The sequence below is a fragment of the Polypterus senegalus genome, chromosome 1 (assembly GCF_016835505.1).
Source record: "Polypterus senegalus isolate Bchr_013 chromosome 1, ASM1683550v1, whole genome shotgun sequence".
NCBI lineage: Eukaryota > Metazoa > Chordata > Cladistia > Polypteriformes > Polypteridae > Polypterus > Polypterus senegalus.
Window position 1 is genome coordinate 84,617,314 of NC_053154.1, and position 17,041 is coordinate 84,634,354.

The 17,041-nt window shown below is 39.6% G+C and overlaps 1 protein-coding gene across 2 annotated transcripts in view; it reads right to left on the reverse strand.

Annotated features, from left to right (window-relative positions):
* pear1 (platelet endothelial aggregation receptor 1) overlaps positions 1-17,041 on the reverse strand; it is a 146,210-nt gene that overhangs the window by 54,375 nt on the left and 74,794 nt on the right. For both annotated transcript variants that reach the window (XM_039752634.1, XM_039752625.1), the window contains exons 4-6: positions 10,738-10,838; positions 6,809-6,901; positions 2,134-2,380 (exon numbers count right to left, since the gene is read on the reverse strand). In XM_039752634.1, the coding sequence (XP_039608568.1) occupies positions 2,134-2,380; positions 6,809-6,901; positions 10,738-10,838 (441 nt within the window). The remainder of the gene's footprint in view (positions 1-2,133; positions 2,381-6,808; positions 6,902-10,737; positions 10,839-17,041) is intronic.

A 17,041-nucleotide genomic window follows, 5' to 3' on the forward strand; every position in this document is an offset into this window, starting at 1 on the left:
ATTATCCATCTACTCTATCTATGATATTTCTGAGAAAACACTTCCACTGCAGGATTATGGGGTTGTGGTGAGCATGAGACTTGAACCTGCCCTGGCTTGGACACCCTTCATAGGACACCAGTCTACCACAAAACATAGATCTCCACACAGCCTCCATGAAAATTAACCTAGTGTAAATTTCTTAGGAATGTGGGAGGAGTACGGGAGAAAACTGAAACAGAGAGAGTGAGAGCACAAAGTCCACACAGACAATGGCCAGGGTGGGGATCAAACTTGGGTTCCTGTAATTGTGCGGCAAGAATGTAATTGTCTCACTGTTCCAACATTATATCATGCCATTTGAAACATAAAAATTCCAATGTCTGCTACTAACAAACGTGGAGTTGAAATAGCATGGAAAATAAACAGGAATGTTGTGAAACAAAATAAATTAATCTTGGCCATAACTGAGGATGCTCTCACCCTAGATTGACTTGTAAATATGCCCATGAAGGCAGCTTTTAATTTTGGCTATAATTAACTGTTTGAATGCTACAGGTACAAGTAACAAGTTAACTTGGACATGGAAATTATACAGGAAGAATTACAGTAATAGGAATGCTTTGCATAAAATCAAATAACATTATTTGTTAACTTGCCCTGGAAATTATGTAAGTACATTAGATGGGCTCATGGGCCTCCATGATGAGTATCTGTAGGAGGGACCAACACTATTTCTTATTCCAATCCTGGCAACTCAGGTATGTTAATAGGCACTGCAAAAAATACATATGCACAAACCAGACAAAAACACTGGGAGCCGTTTTGTTTGTACTGTATTTACCAAAAAAATCTGCCAAAGGAGTAGGCAAAATTTACTTGACAAGACTTCTTAAAGTAAGCTAAATAATCGTAAGTACAACTTTTTGGATAAGTCAGTAATTTTAGCAATTAATAATTCATGATTTAGATACTTTTCTCTTGACATAGATTTAATTTTAGTAGTGTGTTAAAATTCTAATTTACTTTTAATTTAAATTAGATTGTATAATTTAGTCTCAAAAATGGGTGGCTCCTAGATCCAGCAGCTGAACTTGAGTACATAAGGCTTCTCAGTCTGTTTAGCCTCCTTAGTAATTTCACTCACTTGCTATAGTCTATATTTGAGCTTTTATAAAAAGTTGATTGAAAAGCAGAATTTTTTCAAAATAAAAAACGATTAGTGAGGCTTAGTTTAATCTTTTGTTATTATTATCATCATTCCACTTAAACCTACATTGCTTGACAGTATGTACAGAAATCCAAATGTGACACCCAGTGACCCAAACACAACTGACTTACAGTATTTGTATGTGAGTAGTTAAATTCAGCTATCACAATTTTTTATTCAAGCCATTTTGTCCGATGAATGCCAAACTAAACATTACAAAAAACTGAACAAACATTACACCTTTTTCACACCAAGCATATGCAGACACGTTTTCCATTTTCCGTGTGTTTATTGAACATTGATGTGCATTTTCAACACTCATTAATGTGAATAGCATTTTCAAGTACTAATTAAATACATGTGTGCTAGTCATTTTTATCTTAAATTAAGTAAAAAACGAAAACAACAAAAAAAACCCACTGGTGTCGTTTCCAGTCACTGCTAGGCAATTTTCTTGAGCCGTGTGATGAGTGTTGTGGTGTTCTAGTAGTATGATGCCTGTTTTACACATTCTAATGGCAATCTTTTGACAACTGCAGGCTTAATGATGCACTGAAATGATATTGGGCATTTAACTCAGTCGTGCTTGGACTGTGTATGTACTCAGCCTCATGTGCCAGAAACAGGAAAGGCAGATTGTTAAGAAACTGTCAAGGGGTGGGCTTCCTGTGTTGTGTGTTTTCCTGCAAAATAAATGCACTAATATAGATAGTAGTGCATTCACTGTACATGCCACTTCTCCACAGGAACAAGGATTTTTGAAAATAACTGATTTTAGTGGTTACTGTGAAATACCTGTGTTATGTGGATATGGAAATAATGCAGGGAAATGCAGAGGTGTGGATGTACCCTTCCAGCACCAGAACCAGGTACCGCCTATGCAAGGTAATGATCTAAATACATGGGGATATAATCATACAATAAATTAGCTAAATCCAACTCACAGGTCTCCAGTATAACCCTCTGCGCAAGTGCACTCCCCAGATTCTTTGTCACAGGTGGCTCCAGGCCCACATTGGCACTTCTTCTTGCAGGCCTTGCCATAGGTCCCTGAAGGACAGGAGTTTTTGCAGTTGGAGCCAAAGTAGCCATTACGACAAACACAGACTCCTGACATTGGGTCACACCATCCTTTGTTTTGACATTCGCATTCATTCTTGCAGTCAGGTCCCCAGTGTTGAGCATCACAGGCTGGAAGAAAATAAGCCGTTCTTAAGGTCAGAAAGCTGCCAACAGCTACTAATTTTGCAACTATCAATAACACTGTGTTTATTTTAGACATCCAACTTCCTTTCTTGTAGAATATCTTATCAAAGCATTTGAAAAATGGACAATATGCAATTAAAAATTACACCTAGTCATACATGTTTAGTACAGGAAGATAATGTGCCAGGAATGGGCCACATATCAGAAGGCTTTGGCTTTAAAGTGCATGCCCTTCATCCTCTAGGCTACAATGCTTAACCATTTGAATTTACTGTCTAATGAAAAATATGAGCAATTTTATTCTGTACACTCAATACTGTATATTCATCCAATGGCTCTATCACATTAATGATCATACCCACATTTTTACTTGTGTTACATTCTGGGCCAGAAGAGGTTCAGCCCACCTAGTGATTTGATTGGCAGAGATAATGTGTTAACAGAACAGCACAGCATGAACATTTAACTTTCACAGAATTGCATTGACATATATTGAATAGTACAAATTAAAATAATCTATTGGCAGCACACAGTGCAAAGTTCTTTTGAACATGTAGTAGGATTTTAGGGGATTATATAAGCAGCAATATAACCACATTCTCTTCTTATGGGTAACCTGTTGTGAGCCATCCCCAATGGACACCCAGGACACTTACTTGAGCAGAAAGCAAACATCTTAAGTTGATGTCACATTAAGAGACTTTTTTTTGTGGGGTATATCAGTTGTGTTGTGGGGGATTTTCCAATCACAGTCGCTGATCTTGTCACTACACTATGTCAAATTGCACAACTGAAAATTGCAGCCCATGTCACATTTAACGAGTGATGGTTGATCGTCCAGTGCAGTTGTGCTCGCTCCTTTATCTGACAGCCAATAGCGTACTGCCTGACAGGGCCGACACTATACATAGGATCAACAGCTGTAGTAAGTTCAGCAGCTGTCTCTGCTCTTTATTTCTTTTTTCCATTCTGTTATGGTATGTAAAATATTAGACATCAGACAGATGAGCTTCCCTCTGTTTGTGAAGTTCACAGTCCTCATACTGCCTGATGGAGCTGGCGCTATATTAATAGCTATGGTGCATTCAGCAAAGGTCTCAGCCCTTTTTCTTTTTTTTTTTCCTTTCTGTTCAGTGCATAAAAATGTAACACGTTAGACAGACAAGATTCTCTTCTGTTTAAAAGATTCAAAACATTTTGTTGTTTCCTTTTAAATAACTTCTGGATGGAAACTCCTTGGTTATAAGTTCTCCTGTGTATACAGCCCAACCCAGTGACTAATGAGAAAATCAAACAAATTTAGAATTTGTTTGCTTGGATTGCCTTTTTGCAACTCAATTTTGTTAATAAATATTTTTATTTATGAAGGTAGGTTGTAAGACTGCATTTTTCTCAAGCCAAAGGTATTTCTCTTGAGAATCATTTTTGGGAATTTTTAAGTAAATTTGAACATCTTCTGAAGCCAAAGCCCCATTTCACCTGGTTCAGGTCAAAGCTGGCCACTCTGGCTGCCTGGGAAGAACCTTATCTGGGAAGGATTTTCAAGGCCTAACACCTTTACCTTTTCCGCATACTGTCATCATAGCAGAGGGTGACTTTCCTCTGCAAGAGTTACACATGAGCTCTTTCACCCAGAGAGAAATTGCTGTGTATAGGGTGGTCCACATCTTATGAAGATGAAAATGATGCAATTTTCATTACGCTATAACTTGTTACGTTTATTACATAGGGAATTCACAAAAAATTATTTGTGTTGCCGATAGATGGCAGCACCTGCCCTGCATTTCAAAATGGCAGGGAGACGGTTGTCAGTCTAACAGTGGGAGCGATGTGTTCGCCTTTTCTTAATTGCATAATTAGACCTGGACCACCCTATATTTAATGTAAACTTTTAATTAGTGCATTCACCTCCTAGGCTTGTGTCTCTTTTGTCAGTGGTACTACTTAGACTTTGAGATGAACCCTTTCCCAACAACGGGTGGGAGGTCACTCATTAACTAAACAAGGCATATTTTTTCTCTGCCCTAACTATTCACTTGAACAAGATTACTTCAGTTCTGGAAAAGTCCGCCAGGCAAAGGCTCCTCAGGAATGTTTTATCATGTGGGAAAAAGCCTAACACACAGCATCCAGCACAGCAGTTCAGACTGGGGTTAAACATGCAGGAAGTATCAGAGAGCAAGTCTGTTGTTACTCTCCTAGTTTCTAACTAAAGAACATGTTTTGGTCACACAGACTATTATTACATCCATCTGGATTCCCCAGAGCACCTGAAGCCTGGCACAGGCCAGTTTATTGCTGGTTTCATCGTAAAAGTATGCTCTCATTTAAACTTACATTCCTTTTGTTCTGCAGAATGCAAATTGTATCTCTATTATAAAAACAATTCTGACACACGAGGCTTTACTGATTACTTTATATAACCGAGTGTTCTTTACTGTTATGGTTTAGCATAAGCTCTGCCCATGGCCTCCCACTCTGTCTCAGTTTTGTCTCCACCTCTTCAATTATTATTCATCTTTGGTCCTGTCCACATTCATAAATGATGAATTATCTTATTCTCTTATTCTATAGACTCAAGCCCTTCAATGACACTTATGCTGTCTGTTCTGAGTATTTCCCAGGTATGACTTGTTTACAGATTGGGTAGACAGGTATTGAAGTTGTTATTGTTCCTTTTGTCCTGTTTATTCTCTGATTTTTATTTATGTCATGCTATGCAGTTGTAGGGTTCTTCTTGAGTTTATTCATTTAGTTTTTCATTTCTTTCAGGTGTTTTTATTCATTTTGTGGTTGTTTTCAGGAATTTAGATTAAATTTTGTTTTATTTCTTCCCATGTTTATTCCTTTCCCCTTCATTTTAAATCTTGTTTGTGTGATTTAATCAAAAAGTAATGTTAATGCCTTATTTATATCCTAGTTAATTCATTTTGGTTTAAATAGCCCACTCTGTTATGAGTTGTGCATGAATCTGATTGGGAATTTGATGAACCAAATTAAGTAAAGTATGTATGGCCGTGCAGAGGAAATATCTTAAATTCATTCAAAATGGGGCTCAGTGTCAGCTTTTTTATACCGTCAATAAATTTAACATTAACAATTTCTTACCTTCATTACTAACCATTTTACTGTACAAGTTTATCAGAATCCACAATGCCAGATGCCAGTAACCTCATAGCATGTTTAAGATGGGAATGAATTAGGAGCAACTGTTAGGTTAGCGGGTTAGGGACATTTTCATGTGATTTTTTCAGTATTTTTTACCTTTAAATTACTAGTTATGGCATGTACAATGGCGATGTCGCTGCTGTAGTCATGATACTTGAGTTCATGCATATTGTGAAACACAGGCATATATTTGACATTTCTGTGCATGTTCTGCATAGGCCATAAAATGGTCAAGTACACTATAAAATAAATGAGGCATCATAGAGAGGACACCAGCTTTCTGACTCACAGCCAAATGCCTTCTACTTGAAACTTACATTTTATTAGCATAACCTTTTTATCGATTGTGAGTTTTGTTATGCTCCTGGTAGCTCTGAGGCTAGGGATCTGCACCAGCAATTGGAAGGTTGCTGGTTCAAATCCCATTAATGTCAGAACCTTAACCTACAATTGCTCTGTCCTGGGTATGATGTTAACCTGCATCCAGCTCTGTAAGCAGCCACTGTAAAAAAACACACACACTGTTCCACTCCACCTGAACTAGTGTGGTGCTGAGGTGTGTCACCCATTGCACGGCTGCACTTGGGTCCTAATCTGGGATCCTTGAGGTGGTTTGTCATGTGGTGGGTGCAGCAATGCGCTCTATCAGTGCATGCTCCCAACATCTCATGTTGATGTCGCTGCTCTAGTCATGATTCTTGAGTTCATTGTGAGACACAGGCACAGATTTGACATTCCTGTGCATGTTCTGCATAGGCCATTACAATGGTCAAATGCAGTACAAAATGAATAGAGTAACATAGAGGGGACACCATCTTTCTAATTGACAACCAGATGCCATCTACTTGATACTCACATTTATACAGCATACCCATTTTTTTGTTTTACTGAGGGCAGGTGCCCATATCTGCCCATGTAGGGGCAGCTGAGTGAAGTTAAACCTTAAGGACTTCTTCATTCGGCTTCCAAAGTCTTTAACATGGTTAACATATGGTCTGTCAGGACATTTTGTACTCATTTCTTATTCAGGCCATACAGTATTTTGTGTTGCTGCTTTAATTTTGTATTTATCTGTTGGTCAAGGCAGCAGCAATCTGTGAAATGCTGCTGAATAGTGATACAGGCAGCTCACTCTTTCCTCAATGACTGTATGGTTGCTTCCATTTTGGCCTCTATTTAGTTGACCTAGAGAACAGATTTTATTAACTTCTCTTTTTTCTTTTTCTTCAATATATTGGTACTTACAACTGGTGCAGTTCTCTCCACGCCATCCTGGCTCACACTGGCAACGATCAGGAGCCAGGCAGCGCCCATGAACACACTCTTGTGTACATCGTGCTAGGAATCAAAACAGAGGTATATCATGCTTTACAAAAGTTCATCTTTACACAAACTAATACTGTGATTAGATAACCCCATTTTGGGCTGTAGAAGATATTTTAATATTGGTTACTTTTCTCTTGCCATCCCATTTTTAATATTGTATTATATATTATACTGTAATCATTCTCCATTGGTAAAATGGAGTTCCAGTAAAGTAGGTTAAATGTACAGTAGGTAAATCTGGTGCTATCATTTTCCTTTATTATAAAAACAAAAAAAATGTTTAGCACTTAATATATATAAATATTCATTTTCAAGAATAAAAAATATCACAGAACAAATACTTGCCAGATCAGCTCTAAGTACCATTAACAGAAAAAGGGCACACCTGAACATAAAAAACTGCCAGTCCTTGAATTACAGCCACGACTCTCAAAACAATTAAACAATTAAAGTTTTAACAGAATTTTAAATAGTAACTTTAAATAAAATGTAAAATAATAAGGGAGGGACAACAAAAAAGAAATCAAATTGAATCAGAAAGAAAGACACCCTAAAAATTTCAAAGTTAAATTCTAAATCTCTAATCCAATACTGTTAAACTTAAACTAAATCAATAGGCGTATTGCCCAAATATTAAATTTGGTAACACTTTAGTTTAGGTATTTCAAAAATAAATCTATAAGTCATTTACTCTTATGTAACAAGACCTTAACAAAGTCTCCATTTGGGTCTTCATAACACTTACAAAGCTTCAGTAATGTGTTTATTTTCTGTGTAATGTGACCAAGTAACAACACTTCACTTTGGAGTTGTCTGAGGTGGCTTAATTAAGACACATTTCTCTTGATATCACATATGTAATATAAGACTTGTAAATCCTTCATATTAACAAGTAATTTTACCATTATGGCAATATGCCACACTACACAGAGAGGAATAACCTATCCACTGAGGTTTTGTAAGTGTCATGAGAACCAGAAGAAGCCATGTTATGGTTTCATTACATAAGAGTAAATGAGTAATAGAAGCATTTTTCCAGTACCTAAACTAAATTATGCTACTCTAAATTCAAAACCATATTTTAGATGTCAAGACCAAATCAATTTCACATAATAAGCAAAATCCCTGACTGAATCAATAACCATAATTACTAACAGACTCTGGAAAGATTAGCAATGAAATGTGACAGTATTGGAGGCAAATGACAAAGAAAAGGTCTGAGTACTGAAATGACAGGCATTGCTCAACCTTTTGTTCAGTGCCAAGATTATCTTACAGAGACCAATTTAAGGGCACATGGGGGGAGGACTGAGTCTTTGACTCAAGTTCTGTCCTTCAACCTGGAAGAAAGTCAAGCCCACCACTTCTGCCCCCAACTCTAGCTCAATTCCTTCCAGCCACATGACCTTAACATGAAGTTGCTATCAGTTAACAGGCCGTCACTCCAAAAGAGACATAGCTGTACCTTCAGCAGAAAGTTCTGAATCACTTTTACTGTTCTGACAGTGAATAACGTCACTGCATTACTCTTTAAGGTTTCATTTTTGTTTGTGGGAAATGCTGTCTTGTGTAGTTTGTCACGGATACAGCCATATTGTTTATTGTATCTATGAACTTTGATGTTCTTATGCATTGTAATGTCATGATCTTCTTTTTACTATAAGATAGTAGGACCCAAATGTGTTCACAAATACCAATCAAATGTTCTAGTATAGTGAGTGGCAAGAAAACCAAGTTAGAACTTAGACTTTTGACAACTGTTTTTAACCGTGTCTGCATTTTGTCTGTTTTTTCTTTGTTTATCCTTTTCAGTTTCCTTAGTCTTTCTAATGATCCCATGGCACAGAATGGGGAATAGTCCTGAATGGGTCTTTTAAGAGAGAAGAGAGAAAACAGGAACCAGACAGTAGTGCATCATAGGTAATAGTGTGAGTGTCCAAAAGGGTACATACATGAATATCCACAAGAGATAAAGGTTATGAAACTCTGGGAGGAGGCATGTAATATTACTCCAAGACTACTTGTGGTATCTAACCCACCAATCAGAGACCACCAGGGACTGGCAGAAGAAAAATCCAGCATATCTACCATGGAGGGTGGCTGTGGACCATACCACACTCAACCAATAAGAAGGAAGGCCTCAAACCGATAGGCCTGGCTCTATAAAGGTAGCTGAGTACTCATAGGTCTAAGCGTGCCAAGAGATTCTTGGCTACAACTTCCAAAGTTTTAAGGTTGCCCTGATGTTAGAGATGGGAGATGAGTCAGGTAAAGCCTCACTGGCTGAAGAGAGGCCAGGTTCTTAGACAGAGAGAGAAAAATAAATGGTGGCCTACAGTAGAGTGCCTGGCAGTAGTGGAAGGTGGAAAATGAAGAACCTACCCCACCCGACAAGTGGAACTTTGACCTGTGTCTTGTTTATCCTCCTTTTGGGTGTGTTTTATTTTGTCACTACGGGGTTCGCCTCCTGCTCACTTCGCTCGCCATCCCCCCTGGCCTGCGCTATGTGCCAACCACTTCGCGTCTCTGCCGCTGCTTGCTGCTGCTGTGCCGTATGATCTGCGTCTCGCACGATGTTTTGAACATTTAAAAGCCTGTACAGCAGCTGTCCTTTTTGTCTCACTACCTTGTCTCTACGACATTCTACTTTGTCATCTACTCTTTGTCTTTTATTTCTGGCCCCGGGCAGTTAAATCTCTTGGCAAAAAGTCTTTCCTCACGGGACATGAGTTCTTGATATTTTTTTGTTTATAATTTAAAAACGGAATAAGAATCTAAAAATCTAACAAAATCATATTAAAGTTTGATAAATTCTGAAAAGAATGATACCAAACATATATATGTAGGTTTTAAAATAAGCCCGATTTAAAACATGACATTAAAAACGTTACATAAAATAGTAGATAAACAGAACGTCACAGTAAGGAGACCTGGGTTCGCTTCCCAGGTCCTCCCTGCGTGGAGTCTTCATGTTCATCCCCGTGTCTGTGTGGGTTTCCTCCAGGTGCTCTGGTTTCCTCCCACATTCCAAAGACATACAGGTTAGGTGCATTTGCAATCCTAAATTGTACCTAGTGTGTGCTTGGTGTGTGGGTCTGTGTGTGTGTGTGCCCTGCAGTGGGCTGGCACCCTGCTCAGAGTTTGTTTCCTGCCTTGCACCCTATGTTGGCTGGGATTGGATCTAGCAGACCCCCACGACCCTGTGTTAGGATATAGCAGGTTGGATAATGGATGGATGGATAATGACTGACTAAACAGAATGTACACAGTGTGATAAATTTTAGTTTTCCTGCCATTATCTCCGAAATGAAGAAATTCCAGGATGCATTCTTCTACTACATACTCCATTAATAATTTCAATCGGAGAAATTCCAGGATGCATTCTTCTACTATATACTCCATTAATAATTTCAATCTGTTTTTACAATGATAGCATCGTGGGAAGCCAGTGTGTATATCTTGACAACATTAGACACAAGACAGAAGCCTACCTGGGATGAGACACCGCTTCATCACAGGTTACACAGACACCCAAATTAGAGTCATCATTCAACCTAATACATGTTTTTTGGATGCTAGTAAAAGATGTGTACAGGACAAAACCTCAAACAAAAAAAAAAGAGACAACATACAAATTGAAAACAGAGAATCAGCAGGCTGCAATTTGAACCCAAGACTCTGGAGCTGTGAAGGAGCAGTGCAATCATTACACCATGCTCAATTATATGCTTTATTTGGCTTTAACACTCACACTGGAGTTAAAGGAGAGTAAAAATTCCAATTGACATAAAACATGACATAATAAGACAAGCTGAGAACATTAAAATATGACCTGAGATTCTACTTACGAACACAAGCATTTCTGCTCTCATAATATCCTGGGCAACACTGGTAGCGCCTCCTGTAGTCAGTTTTCACTCCCTGCCTATAAGCAGTCCGATATGTGATCCTGTAAAATATGGAGAATAGCTTTACTGACACAAAAAAAATCTCTTGCAACTTTTCAAAGCACCTTTTGATAGCATGTGTCCCATAGATCTGGATGTTATTTTTATCCAGGAAGATATTCACCTAAAACTTGCCTGGTTTGTGTCACCTTCCAATGAAATGATTGGGCTTAGGCAATGAATGCCACTTTGTAACAAGCACGTAACACTACTGACTAACTGAGGCATTTTCAAGTTTTCCCAAACTACAAAGCAGTCAATTATGATTAACCTATGTGGGGTACAGCCCGGACACAGACAGGTAGACATGATGTTTTTACACCACACACGTTTATTTACACTATAATATTTACAATAAGTGAGCACAACACAGTGCCGCAGCACCAATCCCCTCTTTAAGCCCAGGCCTTCTCACAATGCCTTTCTCTTCTCTGGTCCACCTCCACTCCTCTCCTCTGAGCTCTGTCTTCTTCCACCCAACTCCAGCCATTGAATGGAGGGAGGCGGCCCCTTTGATGCAAGCCCGGATGGGCTCCAGGTGCTTCCGGACACTCCTCCGCGGACACTCCCCTGTGTGGCAGAAGTGCTGACTGTGCACCTGGAAGCACTCCGGGTGTCCCCAGTCTTCTTCCCCCCAGCACTTCCGGGGTTGAGCTTCCTAGCTCCCTACCCGTGGTCCCCAAAGCAACCAGGGCGGTCGCCCCCACATGGTCTCGGAAAGGCGCAAGCCCTCCTCCGGTCCTCCTGGGCGTCCCGGCCGGATTGCCTCCCCAGTCGTCTCTGACACCTAATTTAAATCAGCTTCATATTAGATAACAGTTGGTTTAGTCATTGTCCCATTGATTTCACTGAGTTCCCTTAATTTATTTTACAGTGTATTGTTGAGCCACAACCTATTCTGACAGCTTTAGGTATAATGTAAGGTCCATCCTTGGATTGAGTGCCAGTCCACTGCAAGACACCCTCACACATGCACAATGAGGACATATTTGATTCGGAAATCAATCTAAAATACACATTTTTAGGATAAGTGAGGAAGTTAAAGGACCAAATGAGAATGCATTGAAAGAAAAGTACAAACTCCATATTCAGGGCAACTTACAAAGCAAGTTAAAATACGTGCAAGAATGATTATAAGGTGAAAGCATCAGAAGTAACAGAGATCAAGATAAAGAAACAAGCAAGAGGGAGTCATACTACTACTGTATAATTTTGCCTGCAGTAGGCTAAGACAAAAATCCGAAACTCTTGTCAGTACATCAGCTATTTATTTTATAGTGTGTTGGTAACACAAAGACCATATAAGAATTTTCAAATAATATAATGCATGAAAACAGATAGATTCCTTATAGGATCTGTTTATTGATGTACATAGATACAGGAAGCAACAGTTTCTGAGGGGCATCTTGTTTCTTCTCCTCTTGGAGATTTTAATGGACAAGGTAATGACGTATAGCTGTGGCTTGGTGAGTATCCCTTTTAAAATGTTAATATAAATATCTACTGTTTTGGGCTTATGTTATCATTGTGGCATCATCAAACCATGTTGACCAGCACATACTAGCAGGGAAATTAGATGGGGTCAGGATAACAATGTGTAACACCATACTGGAAGTCACTGTCTTTTCTATGAAAAGAGTAAAAAGAGTCAGTTGTTCTCCGCATTTTATTGAGAAACAGGAGTCTCAGGGGTGAACATTTTATTCACGTTTATTTTTCACCATTTTGAATGCTACTTGTAGGTCCTTCTTCACCATCTTTTTGAGAGTTATTGATGGCGCCACTTCCTGCATTGCTAGAGGTGTGGCTTCTAGGGTTGTGACTGTGGGTAATCAACACAACGATATAAAAAGTCAACTGGGGGTTTCTTTCATTATCTGATCTGTGGATAGAAACATTCTAAAAAAAAAAGTACTTAAACTAAATCTTTTGGTATATTGCTTCTCATGAGTTTCATTTGGTTTGACCTTTTGCCTGTTTTTTCAACAATTCTTGTTTCTCATTCAGTATTGGTAGCTAAGTTTATTGTTATTTGTTTTGGTTTCATTTTTTATGTGCTTCTCCTGGCTTAGCTCTGTAAATATCACCTTTCCAATTCTTGACAGGACATGTGATGGAAGAGCCGACTGTGTGTACACCTAGGCTTCTCCAGCACTATGCATAAAGTAAAGGTCTGGAGCAGATGTAACATGTGTTCGAAAGACACTGCCTTTGAAATGACATTGGAGTTTTAGAATTCCCCAAAACATTAAAAACTACTTAAAATAGGTCCAGTCTTCATGCAACTAGGTGCTTAATATGGTGGCTCCTAAGGATAACATGGGGAAAGAAATAACATATATATAACAAAATAACAAAAAACTGCATAAAATAAAAAACGGGCTTGTAAAAGTAAAAAATAGTCCATTAAATTAACATTAATTTTTTGTGAAATTGTTAAAAAATAAATGCTCAACTAAACAACAATGGGTGAATAAAGTTAAAAATGAAAAGTAAGTGTGTGAAATAAACATCAAAATGTAAGTAGGTGAAATCTATACTAATAAAAGGCAAAGCCCTCACTCACTCACTCACTCACTCACTCACTCACTCACTCACTCACTCACTCACTCATCACTAATTCTCCAACTTTCCGTGTAGGTAGAAGGCTGAAATTTGGCAGGCTTATTCCTTACAGCTTACTTACAAAAGTTTGGTAGGTTTCATTTCGAAATTCTACGCATAATGGTCATAACTGGAACGTATTTTCGGCCACATATACTGTAATAGAATGCAGCTCGATAGCTGTGGGAAGCAGAGTTTCGTATTAAGATATTTAACCAATCACATTTCAGCCGTCATTTGTTGCCAGGCAGAGAGGCTTTCACAATCTGTTGTGGAGGCACTCTAACACAGAATAAATGTCGATTAACCGGTTGCTGCAAACAATCAGATTTTGAGTTGGTGTCAGTAGGGCCCTTTAGCAGGCGTACGGCAACGTCACCATATTCAGACCCATTGATTGGATAGAAACCGATATGAGGAACTCTACGAGGCCATTGAACGCATCGCAAAGATCGTCCCGTGCACTACGGCCAACTCCATGGCAGGATTCTGGACAATATTATTTGCCAGACACAGACCAGATTTTAAAAACCATGAAAACCTGATGTTTGTCACACTCCTCGAGCCCCAGAAGTTTCGGGAATACATGAAAAATTTCACGCATGCGGCCTACTCCACTTTAACACAACAGCCACGGAGCGTTTTTGATCTGTCTTGGCTAAAAACAGAACTGACTGCAATGTATGCCATGGATGATTTTGCAGGAGAATCTCCCACTGATCTCCTAGACTTCCTTCATCAGAAAAATCTGAATGAGAGCATGGGGCAGCTGTTCACATTGGTATATTTGGCGGTGAGCATTCCTGTGTACACTGCTTCTGTCGAGCGGACATTTTCAGCCATAAAGCGAAATCAAACTTATGCCAAAAATACCATGGGGCTGGTTTGCCTTTCAGCATTAGCTTCGATGGCGATAGAAAGTGAGGGTTTGATGGAACTGAAGCGCACGGATAATCTGTACGACAGAGTAATTGAACTGTTTTTAAAGGAAAGAGAGGAGGATGGATTTTGTTTACAAATAATCCGAATTTTTATCGTAAATTATATTGCAAGTTTATGAGTTATTATTGATGTTTTTTATGTTTGTTGCGGCTGTGGCTGCTGTAGAAAGGAACTTGTCCATCCCTGGTTTGTCTATAAAATAAAGGAATTTATTTTGGTTACAGGAGTATATATATATATATATATATATATATATATATATATATATATATATATATATATATATATATATATATATATATATATATATATATATATCACACCCCGATCTACATACTGTCAAATAAATGAACCACACACCGTGGCGCAACACGAGAGGCTTTGCCTCTAGCGCTGAGGTTTGATTCCCGAGAGGGGGTGCAGTGCGTGTGTATGCCTGATGAGCCCAGAATTAGGGCGAAACACGTGCCGCGTACTGTTTGCATTATTTTACAGTAAAACTATTTCAATATATTCAATATATATATATCAGCGCTTCCCGATTCATTTTACCCTCGCACCCCCTTGGTTTGAGAAGAACTATGAAAAAATATGAGATTAACGCAGAAAAACAGATCACCAATTGAAGCTTTATGAATAATGGATACTTTATTCGCCATCAATAATTGTTTTGGTAAAGCCATACTCAGTGTAATCCTCCTTCCATGTTCTAATTTTTTCGTGACTAGCCATGATTAAATGAACGGTAAAAAAGTAAGAGTGAAGCTAGGGTGACTTATCCAGGCAGGCGACAGCTCAATAGCTCGAATTTGGATATAAGAAGGTTCTATTTAGTCGACAGAAATATCTTTGGTAGGAATGTAAGTTGAATTTAGTCTTTAACTTTCTATGGTGAAGAAAACTTTATGCAATGATGACTAAATTTAACTTACATTCCTATCAAACATATTTCTGTCGACTAAATAAAAATTACTTATATTTAAAATTTAAATAGAACTTGAACAGATACGATTTTTCATGATACCCATGCAGCACTTCAGTAAGTGCACGTAAGAGCGGGAGTCATACGTTTTAACAAACAGCGTATTGCACTGATACGAAATAGCCTGCCCATTTAATTATTTAGGAATGGATTGATAAATTAAGATTTTGTACAAATAATGTTTTTCATTTTTCTTCTTTGATGGATTCTGGCACCCACGGCAACATCTGCTCGCACCCCAAAGGAGATATATATATATATATATATATATATATATATATAGATATAGATATTTAGATGTAGATAGCAGTGACAAAACAATTACATTGATTACATTGACAATCATGTTACGTTATTTTTCAAAATGTTTCCTTTTATTTTTCATTATTTCTTTAACACACTACTTCTCCGCTGCAAAGCGTGGGTATTTTATGTATATGTATATGTATGTATGTGTATATATATGTTGATATGTGTATATCTATGCATATATGTAGATGTGTATATGTATGTATATGTAGATATGTTTATATGTATATATGTTAATCTGTGTGTGTGTGTGTATATATATATACAGGTATATATATATATATATATATATATATATATATATATATATATATATATATATATATATATATATATATATTGGCCCCGCTGGAGCCCGCGGGACGCTAGGAGGACGTGAGGAGGGCTTGTGCCTCCTCCAGACCGCGAGGCGTCCGTCCTGGTTCTGTTGGGGGCCATGGGTTGAGGGCATGGAAGCCCTTCCTGTAGGGGCCCGTGGTCACCGCCAGGCGGCGCCGATGCCGGTTTATCCCGTGCGGTTGCCGGTCGGGCGGAGCCCGGCGGGGACGCTTGGAGGACCGGAGGAGGCGAGTGCCTCCTCCAGACAGAGTGGGGCGTCCGTCCTGGTTAGGCAGGGGCCTGGGTACAGGGCTTTGAAGCCCAGCCCTGTAGGGACCCGTGGCCACCGCCAGGCGGCGCCCGGTGCCTAATTATCCCGGGAGCCGGCACTTCCGCCACACTTGGGCGTGGCTAAAGACGGAACACCTGGGGCTCATCCGGGAGCCTTATTTAGGGCCGCCTCCCTCCAGTCATTGGTGGAAGTCGGGAGGAAGCAGACGGAGCTGGAGAGCGAGGACGGGAGGCGGCCAGGACAAAGGCACAGAGACTGTGGGCCCTGGACTTTGGGGAATCAGTGCCAAGGGCGCTGGGGTTGTGAGTGCACGAGACTTTTCTAACTTGTAAATAGTGTGTAAATAAACAGTGTGTTGGGCAAAAATATGCTGTCCGTCTGTCTGTGCCGGGACCAGGTTTCACAGTGGCGTGAGTCGGCAGGACCTGAGTTCAAACAAAAATATTCTGTGAACGGCCCGCGCAGCAGCGGACCCACACACTGGCAGCGGAGCGCCCGTGCCTGACCAGCGGGGCGTTCGCCCAGAAACCGCCTCCGGACAGCGGAATGGCTTTCCCCGAGTGCGGAGGAGAACCCGACATCGCCGGAGCGCAGCGGGCTCCAGTCGCGCTGTCGAGACGGACAGCCAGGCCGGCGTGGCAGCACGAAGGCCACACGGCGGGGCCTCGGCATGGCGGATCCGGGAGGTAAGTGCCCTGCCCTGCAATCATCGGCCCTTCGGGGTCGGTCTTACCTCTATCCTTACAGGGAGGGACGAA